Source organism: Bos javanicus, chromosome 13, assembly GCF_032452875.1.
Source record: "Bos javanicus breed banteng chromosome 13, ARS-OSU_banteng_1.0, whole genome shotgun sequence".
Lineage (NCBI taxonomy): Eukaryota > Metazoa > Chordata > Mammalia > Artiodactyla > Bovidae > Bos > Bos javanicus.
In genome coordinates, this window is record NC_083880.1 from 74,484,228 (window position 1) to 74,501,952 (window position 17,725).

Consider the following 17,725-nt stretch of genomic DNA (forward strand, 5'->3'; position numbering starts at 1 on the left):
CTCTGACTTACTCTGGGACCTCTGGGCAAGTTATCTAAACTTCCTGACCCTCTAGGAAGAGAAAAACAAATACCAGATGATATCATGTATTTGGAATCTAAAAAATGACACAAATGAACACATCTGTGAAACACAAACAGATTCACAGACAGAGGGAACAAACGTGTGGTTGCCAAGGGGGAAAAGGATGGAGGCGGGATGGATTGGGAGTTTGGGGTGAGCAGATGCAAACTATTATGTAGAGAATGGATAAACAGCAAGGTCTTGCTGTAGAGCATAGGGAACTATATTCAATATCCTGTGAGAAAACGTAATGAAAAAGAGTTTGAAAAATAAAGTATACATATGTATATCTGAGACACTTTGCTGTACAACAGAAACTAACAGACTGTAAATCAATAAAACAAATTTTTAAAAAATTAAAAAATAAACTTTCTGACTCTGTTTCCTCATCTGAAAAACACAGGATTTCTCAGGCCACTGTGAGGATTCAATGAGATGGTGCGTGGAAAGTTCTTAGCTCAGCGCCTGAATGGGATGAAGTCAGCACTCAAATGTTACCTGTTAACTCCTATGGTGGGGGCGGGGGGAGTGGGGGGGCTTCTTCATTCTTCGCTGATGCTGGTGAATCTAGATGAGGCTGTCCTCTGCACTGATCCGCTTGTCAGAAGGGCCCCTTGCCCATGGGTTCAGCCTCCTGCCCCTCTCATCCCATGTACCCCACTCACCAAAGACATTCCGCCTCACGGGACAGCAGTGAAATCCAGAAGGATGACAAGGAGAGGATACAGAGGTCCACGGTGCTCTCAGGTCACCTGTGGAGCCTCGAATTTCTAACACCTGATGGTCAGGAAGCGGAGGGAGAAGGAAGACGCACTGGGTCTGGTCAAAGAACGGGTCTTGCTTGACCCACACTGGAGGACTGGCAAGTGTCGGAGCCTCAGGAAATCCTGCTCAGCATGAGAGGTTGTTAGGGGAGGTCATCGAAAGGATGTGACCGTTGATTGACACGTGAGTTGAACCTGGGCAATCGGAGGCTCCAGCCCTCCCGTCTTTGGAATGGACCTTGTGCCCACTGTTCCCACAGCGGGAGTTCTAAGGATACAGCCTTAAGAGAGGGAGGCTATTAGGTGCATCGGCACTGTATATGCAGCTGAACCCCGCTAAGACCTCCCGATAAACCTTTTAAGTTTCTGAAGGTGAGTGCAGAGATCTGCTGGCCTTGGGGCCGCCCCAGACAAAAATGTAAGTTGCCTTACATGTTAGAACTCCCACCTACCAATCCAAGTGGTTGGCTCTTTCTTTTCTATCCCTCCCTCTGAGTGCTCTCCACTAGGGGTTGGTTTCAGATTTCACCTCGAAAGCGCTCAAGGTGAAACAGGTAAGCTTGGAAGCTTGAGGGTCAGGGAGTGGGAGGTGTGTGGCTTTTCTACCTGGTCAGAAGCTACTTTCAGGGTACAAGGTTACAGAATGGGACCAGGGTCCACAGAGGCCTTCAACCCTCAGAAAGGAAAGGTTCTGATGGCTTCTTTGGTTTTACAATGTGGGAAATAAATAATAATGTCTGCCTCTGCTTTCCCCTCCCCCCACCCTCTCCCCGCCATTCCAGGCAGACAGGATAGGCTTGCCCAGATGAAGAGGACGGGAGGTCTGGAAGGACTCCTCTCCCAGTGCTCAGCCTGAGCTGTACCTGGAGCTCACACCTCCCTCTCCAGTCCTGCTCCCCACCTGGCAGAAAACCATCCTACAGTATTTTAAGATCCTCTTTTTTTTGACTGCACTGAGCAGGATCTTTGCTTCCCAACCAGAGATCTAACCCGTGCCCCCTTAAGTGGAAGCATGGAGCCCTAACCACTGAACTACCTGGGAATTCTCTGTGCAAAGATATTAACGTCCAACAAGGGATAACTGGTTAGTTATTTTTATGGAGCTCTATTAAAAGAATGTATGTGATGGCATAAAAGATCTCCCAGATATAGAATCCGATCCATAAAAAATAGAATTTTTTTTAAATTATCTTGGTCTGAAGAACCTAAAGAATGTCCAACAAGAGATAATTGGTTAGTTATTTTGATGTGTGTGTGTGTGAGTCGCTCAGTCATGTCCAACTCTTTGTGACCCCATAGACTGTAGCCAGCCAGGCTCCTCTGCCCATGGAGTTCTCCAAGCAAGAATACTAGAGTGGGTGGCATTCCTTTCTCCTGGGGATCTTCCTGACCCAGGGATTTAACCTGCGGGCAGATTCTTTACCATCTGAGCCACCAGGGAACCCCAGTTATTTTTATGGAGCTCTATTAGAAGAATACATGTGATGGCATAAAAGAGCTCCAAGATATAGAATCTGATCCATAAAAAAGTATATATATATATATATATATATATTTTTTTTTTTTTTTAATTATCTTGGTCCAAAGAGCCTAAAGACATCCCACCCTATAGCAAAGTTTCCTGGAGGGGACAAAACACCTATCGTGAAGCCAAGGGCTGGCCCCCAAGGAAGGTGGACCATGGTGGGATCATCCAAGTGACTCAAAAAACTAGCTATTCACCCCAGCTCCACCCCAACCCTCATTCTCCAACCAAAGAAAAGTCAGCAAGTCCAAAAAGAGGCCTGACTCTCCCCTTCCTGGAGCTGAGATACATGTCTATGGCAAGTCACCCTGGGTTTGGCATCCACCCATCTCCCCCTTGGCCACACCTAACCAATATCCATTTGTTGGTGTTCTCAGAATAAATCGCTTATCCCTCCTAAAGAAGTCAATCTCAGAATCCCACAGGCACACTCAGACCCTTTTGCTCTTTCCTCATCTTAGCCCTCAAACAGCACAGACAAGAGGGTCAGCACCAGCCTTTATTGGGGAAAAGACACACCACACACCCACTGCCCAGACCCAGGGCCGGGCTTCCCACAGTCAAGGCAGCAGTAGGAACAGAAACAGCGACGAGGGCAGTGACAGTGCCCAGGGGTGCCACAAGCCCCAGGACAACAGCCTCTCCCAGCTGCCAGGACAAGCCCCCTCGACACTCAGGACACACCAGATTGACGAGAGCACCGGGGCCTCTGCAAGAAGAAGAAACATCAGGTCATAACTGTGCCCTCCTGGCTCCAGCTCCCCAGCATGTCCGTCTCCCCTTCTACACTGGAGAAGTTAAGCAAAGATTGCTCTCACGGACCTTAAATGGCTACCTGCTTTCCAGACTGGAGAAGGCAATGGCACTCCACTCCAGTACTCTTGCCTGGAAAATCCCATGGACGGAGGAGCTTGGTGGGCTGCAGTCCATGGGGTTGCTAAGAGTCAGACACTACTGAGCGACTTCACTTTCACTTTTCACTTTCATGCATTGGAGAAGGAAATGGCAACTCACTCCAGTGTTCTTGCCTGGAGAATCCCAGGGACAGAGGAGCCTAGTGGGCTGCCGTCTATGGGGTCGCACAGAGTCGGACACGACTGAAGCGACTTAGCAGCAACAGCAGCAGCTTTCCAGACAATCCAGGCTAAACTGGCATTGAAGACTATGTATCATGAAGTGATCAACCTTATATTTCCTGTTGTAAACACAGCCTGCCTGGTCCCTTACCCACTCTCTCATATCACTCCCATCCATTTCCCAAATGTGTCACACACAATCCACCCTCTGTGTCTTTGGTCACCAGGCCACCCTGGTGTCCAGCTTGTTCTCTGTGTTCTCCTTGCTGGGTCACATCTAGCCTAGCTTTCAGGGCCCGGATCAAATCCTACTTCTAGGAGAAGGACCTTCCCAAGGAACCACACTTACTCTGATCACCTGTATGCCCATACGGCCTATATAAGAGTCCTGACCTGTGAAACAGAATCTCACTAGCCTCTCCAGGGCAAATACTGCCTTGCCCTTCTGGAGTTCCCACTCAGCATCTAAGTCGGTGTTTTGTACATAGCAGTGAAGACCACTGTTACTGATAACGAGGGACTGTACTCACCTAATTCAGGGTCAGACCTAATGGTCCAGGTGGGGTTCGGGGCCGGCTGGGGTGATGGGACTGGGTGGGACACAGAAGCGGCCACAGCCTGACTTGCAGCACTTCTCCCCAGCCTGGCAGTTCTCATCGACCATGCAGTTGACAATGCACAGCCCCACTAAGACTTCTGGACAGTCACCGTCCCACCCTGGCGGATAAGCAGGCAAAGGTATAGAGACAGGACGGTCGGTTCCAGTGACTCCAGGTGGGATCCCACCTGGGACTTAGACACAGAGGCTCAGATGACTCCATCCCTGATTCTGACTAGATCTTAATCAAACATCTGGCTGGGACACCTTGAAGCTAGAGGATCTGAGCCCCCGCAGGGCCCCAAGAGAGCACCTGGATTAATTTCCAAATGGTATTTCACAAGGAGTTCCCTAGAGGTACCTCGCTGGTGGCTCAGATGGTAAAGAATCTGCCTGCAACGCGGGAGACCTGGGTTTGATCCCTGGGTTGGGAAAGCTCCCCTGGAGAAGGGACAGGTTACCCACTCCAGTACTCTTGCCTGGAGAATTTCATGGATGGAGGAGCCTGGCGGGCTACAGTCCATGGGGTCACAGAGTCAAATATGACTGAGCAACACTCACTTTTTTCTTTTTCCACTTCAGGACTTGATATCACTGTAGGTTTGGGGTGGGCCTGGGCGGGGTGCAGAAGCAAGGCCCCCGCGCCACCACCCTCAACCCTGGTGTTTGGGCTTCCTACTTCCCACCCCCTGCCATACATGGGCCCCTTGATCCAGGAGGAGGATTGCCTTGGCTTGAAGCGGGGCAGGGTATGAGGACTGGAAGGATAAGGATTTTGACTTCCTCCCACAAACAGAAAGAGAAGACGATCACAGATGGCTCCCTCCCTAACCAGCTCTGGGAGCCCAGGAGCACCCAAGGATTTCTTCCCCAAAGAGCTGACATACCTCCCTTGATGTCTCCGAAGCAGGCATGGCCACAGCCGGTGCTGCAGCACTTATGTCCCTGGGGACAGGACGTGTCCCCGTCACACAGCTCTTCACACGGAAGGGGGTCGGCCGGACATTCACCGCCAAACTCTGCCACAGAATCAGAACACTGGGGCTCAGAGATACCCCAGCCCAGTGTTGCCAGTTATTTTTATCGGGACTCCAGTACAAAATGTACAAAAAAAGATGTAATGGAAAACGATACATTTTCCATTGTTTCCTGTTTGTATTTCATAAATATTTATGCTTAAAGTGTGTATATTATGTGCATTCATGAATATTCAATGCTGATACTTCTTATTCTATTTCTTCTCTTTTTTAATGCTGGCCACAAAATACAAAGTTGATATCCAGATTCAGCTTGAAAAGCGCGGTTGAGGTCTAACAAGTTGTGACAAACTCACTAGTTGCCGCCCCATACTCGTCCTCCCTCCTTGCTTCCTGTGGTTGACATCAGCACTGCTGGCTGCTGAACTCATGCCCACGGGAGCCCCCTTCCTATCATCTCTGGGCTGGACTGGGTGACTTGCTTTGACCGACAAGACCCCAGCAAGTATGATGGAAGCAGCATGTGTGCATGCGTGTGTGCTCAGTGGCTTCAGTCATGTCTGACTCTTTGCGACCCTATGGACTGTAGCCCACCAGGCTCTCTGTCCATGGGATTCTCTAGGCAAGAATACTGGAGTGGTCGCCATGCCCTTCTCCAGGGGACACGTTCACGGCCTCTAGACAGACAATGAAACTCAGAGAAGAGAAGCTGTTGGCCCAGAACCACAGAGTGAGTCAGCGCCAAAGCAGGACGAAACCCAGCCTCTCAGTCTGTAGTGAAGCACTCTTTCTACTACACCATCCCTAAGACAGGTGGGCAACGGGCCAGCTCCACAGGGCAGGCACACCCAAGAAGTCACGTCCAAACCATACCCACTCACCGTGACTCACTCCTCTCGGTGTTCAAGTTTTTTAAATGGAGGGAAAATACAGGCCATTCAAGGCTTTGTAGAAAACCAAGACAGGACTGGCCCAGTGCCTCCGAGAAAGAACACATACATACGATTGGACACAGCTGGTTCCGGGAAGTCTGACATGATGGAAAAAGCACGTGCTAGACTCCAAGAGAACGCGTGCAGCTGAACATGTGCTCGGCCACTCAGCTGTGTCTGACTCTTTGCGACCCTATGGACTGCGGTCCTCCAGGCTTCTCTGTCTGTGATATTCTCCAGGCAAGAATACTGGAGCAGGTTGCCCTTTCCTCCTCCAGGGGATCTTCCCCACCCAGAGATCAAACTCCAGTCTCCGGCATCTCCTGCATTGGCAGGCAGATTCTTTGCCACTGAGCCACCTGGGAAACCTCATACCGCTGGACAATCCAAGGTATGATAACCTAGCATCCTTAGATTTTCTAAATAGCCCCTATTTCATGTCATTCCGTATTACAACTATGTGTCTTGATTTTTTTATTCAGAAAATAAGATCATTGTTCATCACCACATGTCTCTCCCCACACCTCCCACTTGTTTGACAAACACTAAAATCCCTCTAACAAGGAACAAACCCTTTTATCCCCAAGGCTGAGAAGACTGAGCATAAAATAATCTCAGAGATAGAGAAAAAACCCAGCAACATAAACATCTCACCAAATTATACCTTGTACCATAGAGAGTGGAGGTCTAGAATCTCAAACTTCCCAGATTAAACCATTATGCTGGGCCTGACTCTGAAGTAGCTTCCCAGGTGGCTCAGCGGTAAAGAACCCACCTGCCAATGCAGGAGACAGAGGAGATGCAGGTTCGATTCCTGGGCCGGGAAGATCCCTGGAGGAAGAAATGGCAACCCACTCCAGTATTCTTGCCTGGAGAATCCCACAGACAGAGGAACCTGGGAGGCTACAGTCCATCGGGTCGCAAAGAGTCGGACACGACTTAGCGACTGAGCGCACACTCACGACTCTGAAGTAACCAATGCCAGGAGCACCCGGCTTCCCCTGCTTTCATCCCCAGGACCAGGAACAGACACCAAAGCCCTACTGTCTCCCAGGCCAGACTTCCTTGAGTTCCCTGGGGATTTATCAACTATCAGAAGCAACAAAGGGACCCTTGGAGGATAGGCTGAAGCCTTGAGGCTCAGAATATATCCCTTCGGACCAGTGCCCAGCAGGGCCACCCAGTCCAACACCCTATCTGATGCCTGAATCCCTGCCAAATGATCCCCCATCCTCAGCTTGGAGAGCTGGAATTAAGGAAGCCTTACTAACTCCAAGCCCGACTACAGCCAGCCATCCTTATATTTAAGCTAGACAGCCTTAAGGAGAAGAAAGTCTTCTTTACACTCAACTGAAATCTGTTTCCCCATCGGTCCTTTACCTGCCCCCAGACACCCGGTAAGATTACAGCTTGCGTCACCTTTGCAGACATCCTCTGCCTTTCTCTGTCTCAGCTTTGCCAGGCTAGGGAGCTCAGTTCCTCCTATCACATGGTTTCTAGTCACCTCAGTTATCTCAGCAGGAATCAAGGTGAGAAATACGAATGACAGCCAGAATAGGGGTGGTCAATCTAGCCTCCGGATATGCCCAATCCCAAGATCCCAAGCTATCAGCAGAAAGGCAGGATACAAAGCTGAAGCCCAGACACACTCACTCACTGAGTCTCCACTGCTGCCTCAGCTCCAACCCTCCACTAGGGAAAGACGCCAGCTGCTGGCAGAAAGTGACATGTCAAAACTTCTTAAGCCAAGAAGGGCCCTGAGTCCTCAAACCTACTCCTTTCTTCTCATGTATATAGACAGATAGACATCCAGAAGGGGGAGAAACCGGCTGAAGTCAGTGGTCCCAGAACTGGGCCCTAAACCCGAAGCTTTGGCACTAGGTCCAGTGCCCTTTAACCCACATGATTACAATCCCCTACACTCTGCAAGGATCACCTAAAAACAAATCAACAAGCACTAAGACTCAGCTCAGTTCTGCCAAAACCTAGTAGACAGCTTTAGGGGTTAGGAAAACTTACAAATAAACTAGTGTGTGTCTGGAGCCCCCGCGACCACTCCTAGTTTCGGTGATTCACCGGGACTCAGCATACAGGTGTACATACGGCCATGATTCACACAGCACAAAAATGCAAAGCAAAACCCATCAACGGGAAGAGGCGCGTGACGCGAAGTCCAGAGGAAACCAGGCGCAAGCTTCCAGGAGCCCTCTCCAGGAAAGTCGCACAGGATGGTCTTTATTCTTCTGGCATGAAACTGTGACAACATGTATGAAGTGGTATTCTACCAGGGAACCCACTGGAGACTCAAGATTTTTCCTGGGGGCTGGTCACACGGCACTCTCTGCCTAGCCCATACCACTCTTAATAGTTAGGGTGGCAGGAACTCTCTCAAAAATCCAAAGTCTCAGAAGCCAGCCAAGGCCAATCTTGTGAGCAGGCCTTTCTGGGAATGTTAACGTTGGACCCGCCGTGTTAACTCTCTCAGCTGTACAAACAGCGTGGAGGTTTCAGGAAAGGGGGGCCCAAACACACATGGAGCCCACACCCTCGATCCATACAAAAGGACATAATGCGTATGTCCTAATAAGAAAACGGAGGCTCACAGGGGCTCAGGAGGGGCTAGCCTTCACGCAGTGGGAGGGGGCCATAAGGGACCCAAGATAGACAGTCGTGTCCAACTCTTGGCGACCCCACATACTGCAGCGCACCAGGCTCCTCTGTCCATGGAAGTCTCCAGGCAAGAATACTGGAATGAGTTGCCATCCTTTTTTCCAGGGGATCTTCCCAACCCAGGCATTGAACCTGGGTCTTCCACATTGCAGGTAGATTCTTTACCGTCTGAGCTACCAGGGAAGCCTCTGGGACAACATTAAGGGAGCCAAAGGGGACAACATTAAGGCCATTATCTGAATCTTCGCTCCAAAACCTTCTCCTCTCAAAGTTATCCCCTTCTCAGCAAAGAGTACGACCATCACCCAAAGGCTCCAGCCAGCCACTCAGCATTCTTCTTGACACCTCCTCTTCCTCATCACCCACATCTGCTAACCAGGCCTGTCAGCTCCAACTTCAGAAGTATTTCAGGGACTTCCCTGGTGGTCCACTGGTTAAGAACCTGCCCGCCAATACAGTGGACACGGGTTCAATCCCTGGTCCGGGAAGATCTCACATGCCCTGGGGCAACTAAGCCAGTGAACTGCAACTGCTGAGCCCCTCTGCTGCAACTGCTGAAGCCTGCTTGCCATGAGCCAGTGCTCCGCAACAAGAGAAGCCCGAGTGCCGCAACTAGGGAGTGGCTCCCCCTTGCCACAACTAGAGAAAGCCCACACGCAGCAACAAAGACCCAGCACAGCCAAAAATAGTAAATAAACTTTTTTTTCCCCCAAAAAAAGTACTTTGAGTCTGCCACTTTCCCAGGTCTATACTGTCACCACCCTGGTCTGAGCCATGGCACCCCCTTGCCCAGCCTGCCACAGTGGCCTCTCAACTGGCCTACCACCTTCTACATTTTCCTCATCCATGCTTCACACACCAGCAGAGAGGTCTTTTTAAAATGAAAACCCAACCAGGTCTCTCCTGCTTTAAAGGCCTCCCATTGCACTTACAATAAAGCCTTAGACAGAGGCCCTGGAGGTTCCCCGAAAGCCTAGACCTGAACCCGAAACACCCTCCTTCCCCGTCTCTCGTCTCCAACCACACTGACCTTCAGTTCAGTTCAGTCGCTCAGTCGTGTCCGACTCTTTTCGACCCCATGAACTGCGGCACACCAGGCCTCCCTGTCCATCACCAACTCCCGGAGTTCACTCAGACTCACGTCCATCGAGTCGGTGATGCCATCCAGCCATCTCATCCTCTGTCGTCCCCTTCTCCTCCTGCCCCCAATCCCTCCCAGCATCAGAGTCTTTTCCAATGAGTCAACTCTTTGCATGAGGTGGCCAAAGTACTGGAGTTTCAGCTTTAGCGTCATTCCTTCCAAAGAACACCCAGGGCTGATCTCCTTTAGAATGGACTGGCTTGGATCTCCTTGCAGTCCAAGGGACTCTCAAGAGTCTTCTCCTACACCACAGTTCAAAAGCATCAATTCTTCAGCACTCAGCCTTCTTCACAGTCCAACTTTCACATCCATACATGACCACTGGAAAAACCATAGCGTTGACTAGATGGACCTTTGTTGGCAAAGTAATGTCTCTGTATCTAGGTTGGTCATAACTTTCCTTCCAAGGAGTAAGCGTCTTTTAATTTCATGGCTGCAGTCACCATCTGCAGTGATTCTGGAGCCCCAAAAATAAAGTCTGACTCTGTTTCCATTGTTTCCCCTGGTTTTAGAAAAAGCAGAGGAACCAGAGATAAAATTGCCAACATCCGCTGGATCATTGAAAAAGCCAGAGAGTTCCAGAAAAACATCTATTTCTGCTTTATTGACTATGCCAAAGCCTTTGACTGTGTGGATCACAATAAACTGTGGAAAATTCTGAAAGAGATGGGAATACCAGACCACCTGACCTGCCTCTTGAGAAACCTATATGCAGGTCAGGAAGCAACAGTTAGAACTGGTCATGGAACAACAGACTGGTTCCAAATAAGAAGAGGAGTATGTCAAGGCTGTGTACTGTCACCCTGCTTATTTAACCTATATGCAGAGTACATCATGAGAAACGCTGGGCTGGAAGAAGCACAAGCTGGAATCAAGATTGCCAGGAGAAATATCAATAACCTCAGATATGCAAATGACACCACCCTTATGGCAGAAAGTGAAGAGGAACTCAAAAGCCTCTTGATGAAAGTGAAAGAGAAGACTGAAAAGGTTGGCTTAAAGGTCAACATTCAGAAAACGAAGATCATAGCATCTGGTGCCATCACTTCATGGGAAACAGATGGGGAAACAGTGGAAACCATGACCTTTCACCTCCTGAAAAGAGCAAGCCTGGCCCCACCCCACAGGCTTTGCCCCGGCAGTTCCCTCTTCCTAGCATTGCACCCAACAGCCAGATGCTTCTTCTCATTCTCCAACATAAAATGATACCTCCTCTTTCCCTCGCTTTTCTTTCCTTTCGTAGCACCAGCATGACTGGTACTTATTATTGTCCGCCTATGATTATTTCCTATGTCTCACATCAGGGGCTGAGCTCCACGAGACCAAGGACCGTGACTGCTCTGTTCACCCCTGGATGCCCAAATGCCAGGTAGTACAGACCGACTCAGTGTGTACTGAATCCATTTATAAGCAAGCAAGTGAAATACACAGGCCAGACGTCAGAGATGTGGGAGGAAATCTGATCAGCAAGGTGCTGGGCATAACTCTATAAGCTCTTGGGCATTATTTGGCAGGTTTTGTACAAGCTTCTTATATACATTTCTTCTCAACTACATGATTGGAGAAGGCAATGGCAACCCACTCCAGTACTTTTGCCTGGAAAATCCCATGGACAGAGGAGCCTGGTAGGCTGCAGTCCATGGGGTTGCAAAGAATCGGACACCACTGAGCGACTTCACTTTCACTTTTCACTTTCGTGACTAGAGAAGGAAATGGCAACCCACTTCAGTGTTCTTGCCTGGAAAATCCCAGGGATGGGGGAGCCTGGTGGGCTGCCGTCTATGGGGTCGCACAGAGTTGGACACGACTGAAGCGACTTAGCATCAGCATCAACTACATGGGATAGACTGAATACTTGTACTCTCCGAAAATTCTTATGTTGAAACTAAATACCCAAAGTGAGGGTATTTGGAAGTGGGGTCTTTGGGAAGTGATCAGGTCAAGAGACTGGAGCCCTTATAAGGGCTAGTGGCCCTTATTGGCCTTCTGTCAGATGAGGTCACAGCAAAAAGAGAGCAGTCTACAAACCAGGAAGCAGGCCCTCACCAGACACTTAATCTGGCACCCTGATCTCGGATGTCCCCGTTTCCAGAATTGTGAGAAATAAATGTCTGTCGTTTGTAAGCCACCCAGTCTGTGCTATTCTGTTACAGCAGTGGGAATGGACACTACCTTATCGCCCTATGCGATAAATGTCCTTGCATGCACGTGTTTAGTCCATCGGTCGTTTCAGAGTCTTTGCAACTCTTTGGAGTCCACCAAGCTCCTCTGTCCACGGGATTCTCTAGGCAAGAATACTGCAGCAAGTTGCCATTTCCTCCTCCACAGGATCTTCCTGACCCAGGGATCTCCTGTGTCTCCTGCACTGCAGGCAGATTCTTACCTGCTGAGCCATCAGGGAAGCCCTGATAAGAGATAAATATGCTTACCTCCATTTTAAGGATGATAAAAAGAGGCCACAGAGGAGCCAGGCTTCTTACCCATGTTCAAACCCTAACTGCCTCAGGAGAGCAGGTCCAGGGTCCAGCCTGGGCCCTCAGGAACTCTGATGTGCCTCTACCTTACCAAACAGACAGCACAGGAAGCCTCTGGCGAATCAGGGCTTAATGAAAGCGGAAGTTGTTCACAGCCCAGAAAGAAGAGCTCCCAGTGCCGGTCATCGGGTGTAGCAACAAGTCCCATTGGGTGAGTGGGCCAGCCCTGCTCTAGGACTGGAACTGTAGAAAAGCACTTAACTAATAACTCCGTGGCCAATATCACTTCCCACCAGACGAGGAACCCCACGCAGCCAGTGGGCTCTGGCAGATCTGCAGAGAAATCACTGTTCTAACCTGCTGAGCTCCCAGGAAAGAAGCAGCCCCAACTGGGCTGGCCAGGGCCCAGAGCAGCTCACTGAGGTGCCTGGCTGGGCTGCCAGCCTCACCCTCAGCCCCTATAATTCAGTCATCACCTTCAAACATGGGGAAGACTGTACCAGGCCCAACAAGCTGCCAGGGAGTGACCCGTAGGAGACAGATACCCAGCCCTGGTTCCAGACAGGGCCTCAAGAGTCCTGGCAACGAGTACAACCCTCTATTCTCTTTTATGGGCACGCTGCCCAAGGGAGCTGCCAAACTGAGGTGCAGACAATCCTACTGGGTAGAGGGAAGGGACCTGCTACATGGGGAGATTTGGCTGGCAGGTCAGCTTTCACAAGAACCCTGAGTTCCAAGTAAAAGAATCACAGATAATCAATGGTCTATTCTTTCCTGACAGAAAGCAAAGAAGTGGGGACTCTAGTGATTAAAGAAGAGACAGCTCCCCCACCAAAAAAAAAAGGGGGGTGGGGGTGGGGAAGAGGTGCTCTAGGTGAGCTAGATTCCAAGAGCCAACCTTGAAGACAAGAAGCTGGCTGGGTCTACGTAGCCCAGAGGCAAGATCGGAAAGGAGACATGGATTTCGCCTCTCGAGACATCCTTAGGGATGCCTCCTCAGCAGAGCCAACTACAGCATGCACTGCAGCGCATCTGCCTAGCCAGACAGGATTCATCCCCCTGGTATGGCTCTTGGCACAGGTTCTTATCAGGAGGGTATTTTTCTTCTTTCACTGCAAAAGAGATCACCTGAGATTGGGGGTAACTGATAAGGCCTCAAGAAATGGGGAATGGAAGTCAAATGCACTTTGGGGACCTTTAGCCTCTCTGGCACTCCACTCCAGTACTCTTGCCTGGAAGATCCCATGGACGGAGGAGCCTGGTAGGCTGCAGTCCATGGGGTCGCTAAGAGTCGGACACGACAGAGTGACTTCACTTTCACTTTTCACTTTCACGCATTGGAGAAGGAAATGGCAACCCACTCCAGTGTCCTTGCCTGGAGAATCCCAGGGACAGGGGAGCCTGGTGGGCTGCCGTCTATGGGGTCGCACAGAGTCAGACACGACTGAAGCGGTTTAGCAGCAGTAGCAGCCTCTCCCAAATTCTTATCTGAAATATTTCTGCAATCACTTTCCCCTCCTCCCACACCCCCACCATCCACCAACACACACCCAGCACCACTCAAGGACCAGCCATTCTGCAGAGAGAGAGAAAGGTTGGGCAAAGCCAGAACCTCTAGTAAGCCAGACTGGAAATGTTATCTCCTTGTCCAGAGAGGACAGAGAAAGCCAGGAAGACCTATCCTGGCTGCTCCCAGAATTGATCCATCCAGGTCTGTCCTACAGAGGAGACCATCATCTCCCCAAATGAGGACCCTCACTCTGGGGGGAGGCAAGGGGTGATTTCTTCTCTAGTTATTTTCAGATACTCTTAGTCAGGGGTCCCAAAGGGTAACTCACCACGCTCTCCTACAGTCAGCCTGGATGCCACAGACCCAAGAGCCACTACTGTCTTCAGGAGGAAGAGGCAGCTCAACATGACGAGGATGCTGAGAGCTGAGACAAAAACTCCAATCCGGCCAGACATGTACATCTTGCCCAGAAGATCAACCGAGGGAAGGGCAAGGCAAGGGGACTGGCCTAAGCCCAGGTCCAGATCCTTCCCTTTCGCAATAATTCCCAAGGATGTCTTCTCCTGACAAGAAGAAGAAAAGTGATTGGTTGCTGGTGTGTGGAACATTCCTGGTGCTACCAAAAGACACATGTGATCAGAATGATCAAACTCTGTACAAGGGACAATGATGAGGAATCTAGGGGGAGCTGGGGAAACAGAGGGATAGACACTGGATCAAAGAGAGCCCCAGAGGGTTTTTCAGGGACATGGCTACAGCTGAAATGAGAGAGGAAAGGACTAACGACACCACGGAAGGAAAGAACCAACGCTAATAAAATGCACTGTGGCTCCTGTCCATCATTGCAACCTAGAAAGCAGAGACTAGAACCAACTGCACACAAACTAGTCAAAAACTATAGAAAAGTAGTGCTTGAATTTCTTCAACTAACATAAATGCACCAAAACCCTACATCTTGGTCCCTCTTGCCCATATAGGATATTTGTGGACTATATGAAGGCCAGTTGACAAAACCCAAAAGAACAGTTGCTGACTCAAGTAATAACCTAGGCCATATACACTTCTTTTCTTTATCTCTTCTTCCTATATTTCTTTTTATTTTTCTTTATCTGTCCCTTTGATCAACCATGATACCTGTGTCCACTGGCATTGCTTAGTCTAACAAGGCTAAAGGGCAGGGGACATTCAAGGCACAAGGTTAAAAACCTCAATAGGTCCCAAATTTCCTCTGGGTCATAGAGGATCCCTAGAGAGTGTTTGCCTATGCTCTAGGAGTTTTATAGTCTTACGTTTAGATCTTTAATCCATTATGTATGGTAAGGTCCAGTTTCATTCTTTTACAAGTGGTTGACCAGATTTCCCAGCACCACTTGTTAAAGAGATTGTCTTTAATCCATTGTATATTCTTGCCTCCTTTGTCGAAGATAAGGTGTCCATATGTGCGTGGATTTATCTCTGGGCTTTCTATTTTATTCCATTGATCAATATTTCTGTCTTTGTGCCAGTACCATACTGTCTTGATAACTGTGGCTTTGTAGTAGAGCCTGAAGTCAGTTGATTCCTCCAGTTCCATTCTTCTTTCTCAAGATCGCTTTGGCTATTCAAGCTTCTGCACATCAAAGGAAACTATTAGCAAGGTGAAAAGACAGCCTTCAGAATGGGAGAAAATAATAGCAAATGAAGCAACCGATATACAAGCAACTCCTACAGCTCAACTCCATAAAAATAAACGACCCAATCAAAAAATGGGCCAAAGAACTAAATAGACATTTCTCCAAAAAAGACATACAGATGGCTAACAAACACATGAAAAGATGCTCAACATCACTCATTATCAGAGAAATGCAAATCAAAACCACTATGAGGTACCATTTCACACCAGTCAGAATGGCTGCGATCCAAAAGTCTACAAATAATAAATGCTGGAGAGGGTGTGGAGAAAAGGGAACCCTCTTACACTGTTGGTGGGAATGCAAACTAGTACAGCCACTATGGAGAACAGTGTGGAGATTCCTTACTGGAAATAGAACTGCCTTATGACCCAGCAATCCCACTGCTGGGTACACGTGTACTCCAATGTTCATCGCAGCACTGTTTATAATAGCCAAGACGTGGAAGCAACCTAGATGTCCATCAGCAGATGAATGGATAAGAAAGCTGTGGTACATATACACAATGGAGTATTACTCAGCCATTAAAAAGAATACATTTGAATCAGTTCTAATGAGGTGGATGAAACTGGAGCCTATTATACAGAGTGAAGTAAGCCAGCAGGAAAAACATAAATACAGTATACTAACGCATATATATGGAATTTAGAAAGATGGTAACAATAACCCGGTGTACGAGACAGCAAAAGAGACACTGATGTATAGAACAGTCTTATGGACTCTGTGGGAGAAGAAATGGGAGAATGGCAATGAAACATGTAAAATATCATGTAGGAAACAGTTGCCAGTCCAGGTTCGATGCATGATGCTGGATGCTTGGGGCTGGTGCACTCAGAGGGATGGTATGGGGAGGGAGGAGGGAGGAGGGTTCGGGATCACATGTATACCTGTGGCGGATTCATTTTGATATTTGGCAAAACTAATACAATTATGTAAAGTTTAAGAAAAACCTCAATAGGGCCTAGGAGTTTGTTGCCAGAAAGTCACCTTATTATTTTAAGGCTGATAAATGAACATTTGTTGATCTAACATGTGCTTTGCATATTTTATTTCTCACAATTAACTTGCAAAAGTAAGAAAACTGATTCTTTTTTTAGAGAAAGAACTGCCCAAGGTCATTAAGCTAGTAAGTGGTGGCTGCTGGAATTTAATAACAGTAATGACAGATAGCATTGTTTGAAGGTTTATTACTGCCAAGGGTCTAAGTACTTTACATAAGTTAACTCACTTAATTTCACTGCAACCCTATGAGTTAAGTACTATTATCCCCATTCTACAGACAGGGAAACTGAATCAAAGAAAGAAATGTAGGTCACAGCTAATAAGTAGTAGAATAAAGGTGTGTGTGTGTGTGCATGCTCAGTTGCTTCAGTCGTGTCTGACTTTTTGCAGTGTCTGAGTCTTTCTAACTCTATGGACTGTAGCCCACCAGGCTCCTCTGTCCATGGGATTCCGCAGGCAAGAATACCAGGAGTGGGTTGCCATTCCCTTCTCCAGGGAATCTTCTGACCCAGGGATCGAACGGAAGTCTCCTGCATCTCCTGTGTTGCAGGAGGATTCTTTAACCACTGAGCCACTTGGGAAGCCCAGAACAAAGGTAAGCAGTCCAATTTCATAGTCAGTGTTCTTTATCATCATATCATAATGAATTTGAACTCAGATCATTCTAACTGCAAAACTCATGCACCTTCTACTACCCCGTATTATGACCTGGTAAAAGAAGATCCAATTCTATTCAGGGATGTCTTACCTCTAATGCAGAGCAAAAGGGGGTCTGGGGAACTCCACAGCTGTGAAACCCCTGCATCCTCAACCTATCCCAGAATCAACCATCTGGGGAGAGAAGCCCAGGATCTTCATTAGATGCCTTCCGAAGCCAAGAGGCAACCCCCGGGATAAAGGCCTGGAGGGACCGCTGAGTGAGTGTTTAGGATGCCATGGGCCAGACCCCCTCCCCCTCTTGTTGGGTTTTGGGGTCCTCGCATGAGGCCCATCCAATTCTGGGAGCTGAGTGCCGGGCATATTAAAATCTAGTTTTCCAAAGACAACCGCAGACGCCCCTGTACCAAACGCTCCCCACCTCTCCCCAGCTCCAGCCCGTGGAAACCTGCTCCCTTCCTCCCGCCCTGCACTTCTCCACGGGCCTTGGCCCGGCCAGAGAACGACCCTTGATTGAACACCCCCAGTCACACCCGAAGCGAGGCCGCCCCCGAGAGGGAGACAGGCCACCCGACGCGCAACGCCTCTAAGCAGCCGCAACCGGACGGGAACCAGCGGTTCGGTTTCCCTGGCAACCCCGCCGCTCGCCGCGTCGCGCTTCCGGAG

General features: G+C 49.0%; 1 protein-coding gene across 2 annotated transcripts; it reads right to left on the reverse strand.

The window, feature by feature from the left end:
• Positions 1-2,838: 2,838 nt before the first annotated feature.
• On the reverse strand, positions 2,839-17,698 carry WFDC3 (WAP four-disulfide core domain 3). 2 transcript variants are annotated; one of them, XM_061437786.1, is made up of 6 exons: positions 17,593-17,693; positions 17,151-17,233; positions 14,059-14,293; positions 4,914-5,045; positions 3,959-4,145; positions 2,839-3,061 (listed from the first exon to the last, which is right to left on the reverse strand). In XM_061437786.1, exons 2-5 carry the CDS (start codon positions 17,205-17,207, stop codon positions 3,976-3,978), a joined length of 594 nt encoding a protein of 197 aa, XP_061293770.1. In that variant the 5' UTR covers positions 17,208-17,233; positions 17,593-17,693; the 3' UTR covers positions 2,839-3,061; positions 3,959-3,975. The 2 variants fall into 2 exon arrangements, with proteins under 2 accessions (XP_061293770.1, XP_061293771.1); XM_061437787.1 differs by lacking the exon at positions 3,959-4,145 and having other exon boundaries at positions 17,591-17,698.
• Positions 17,699-17,725: the final 27 nt, after the last annotated feature.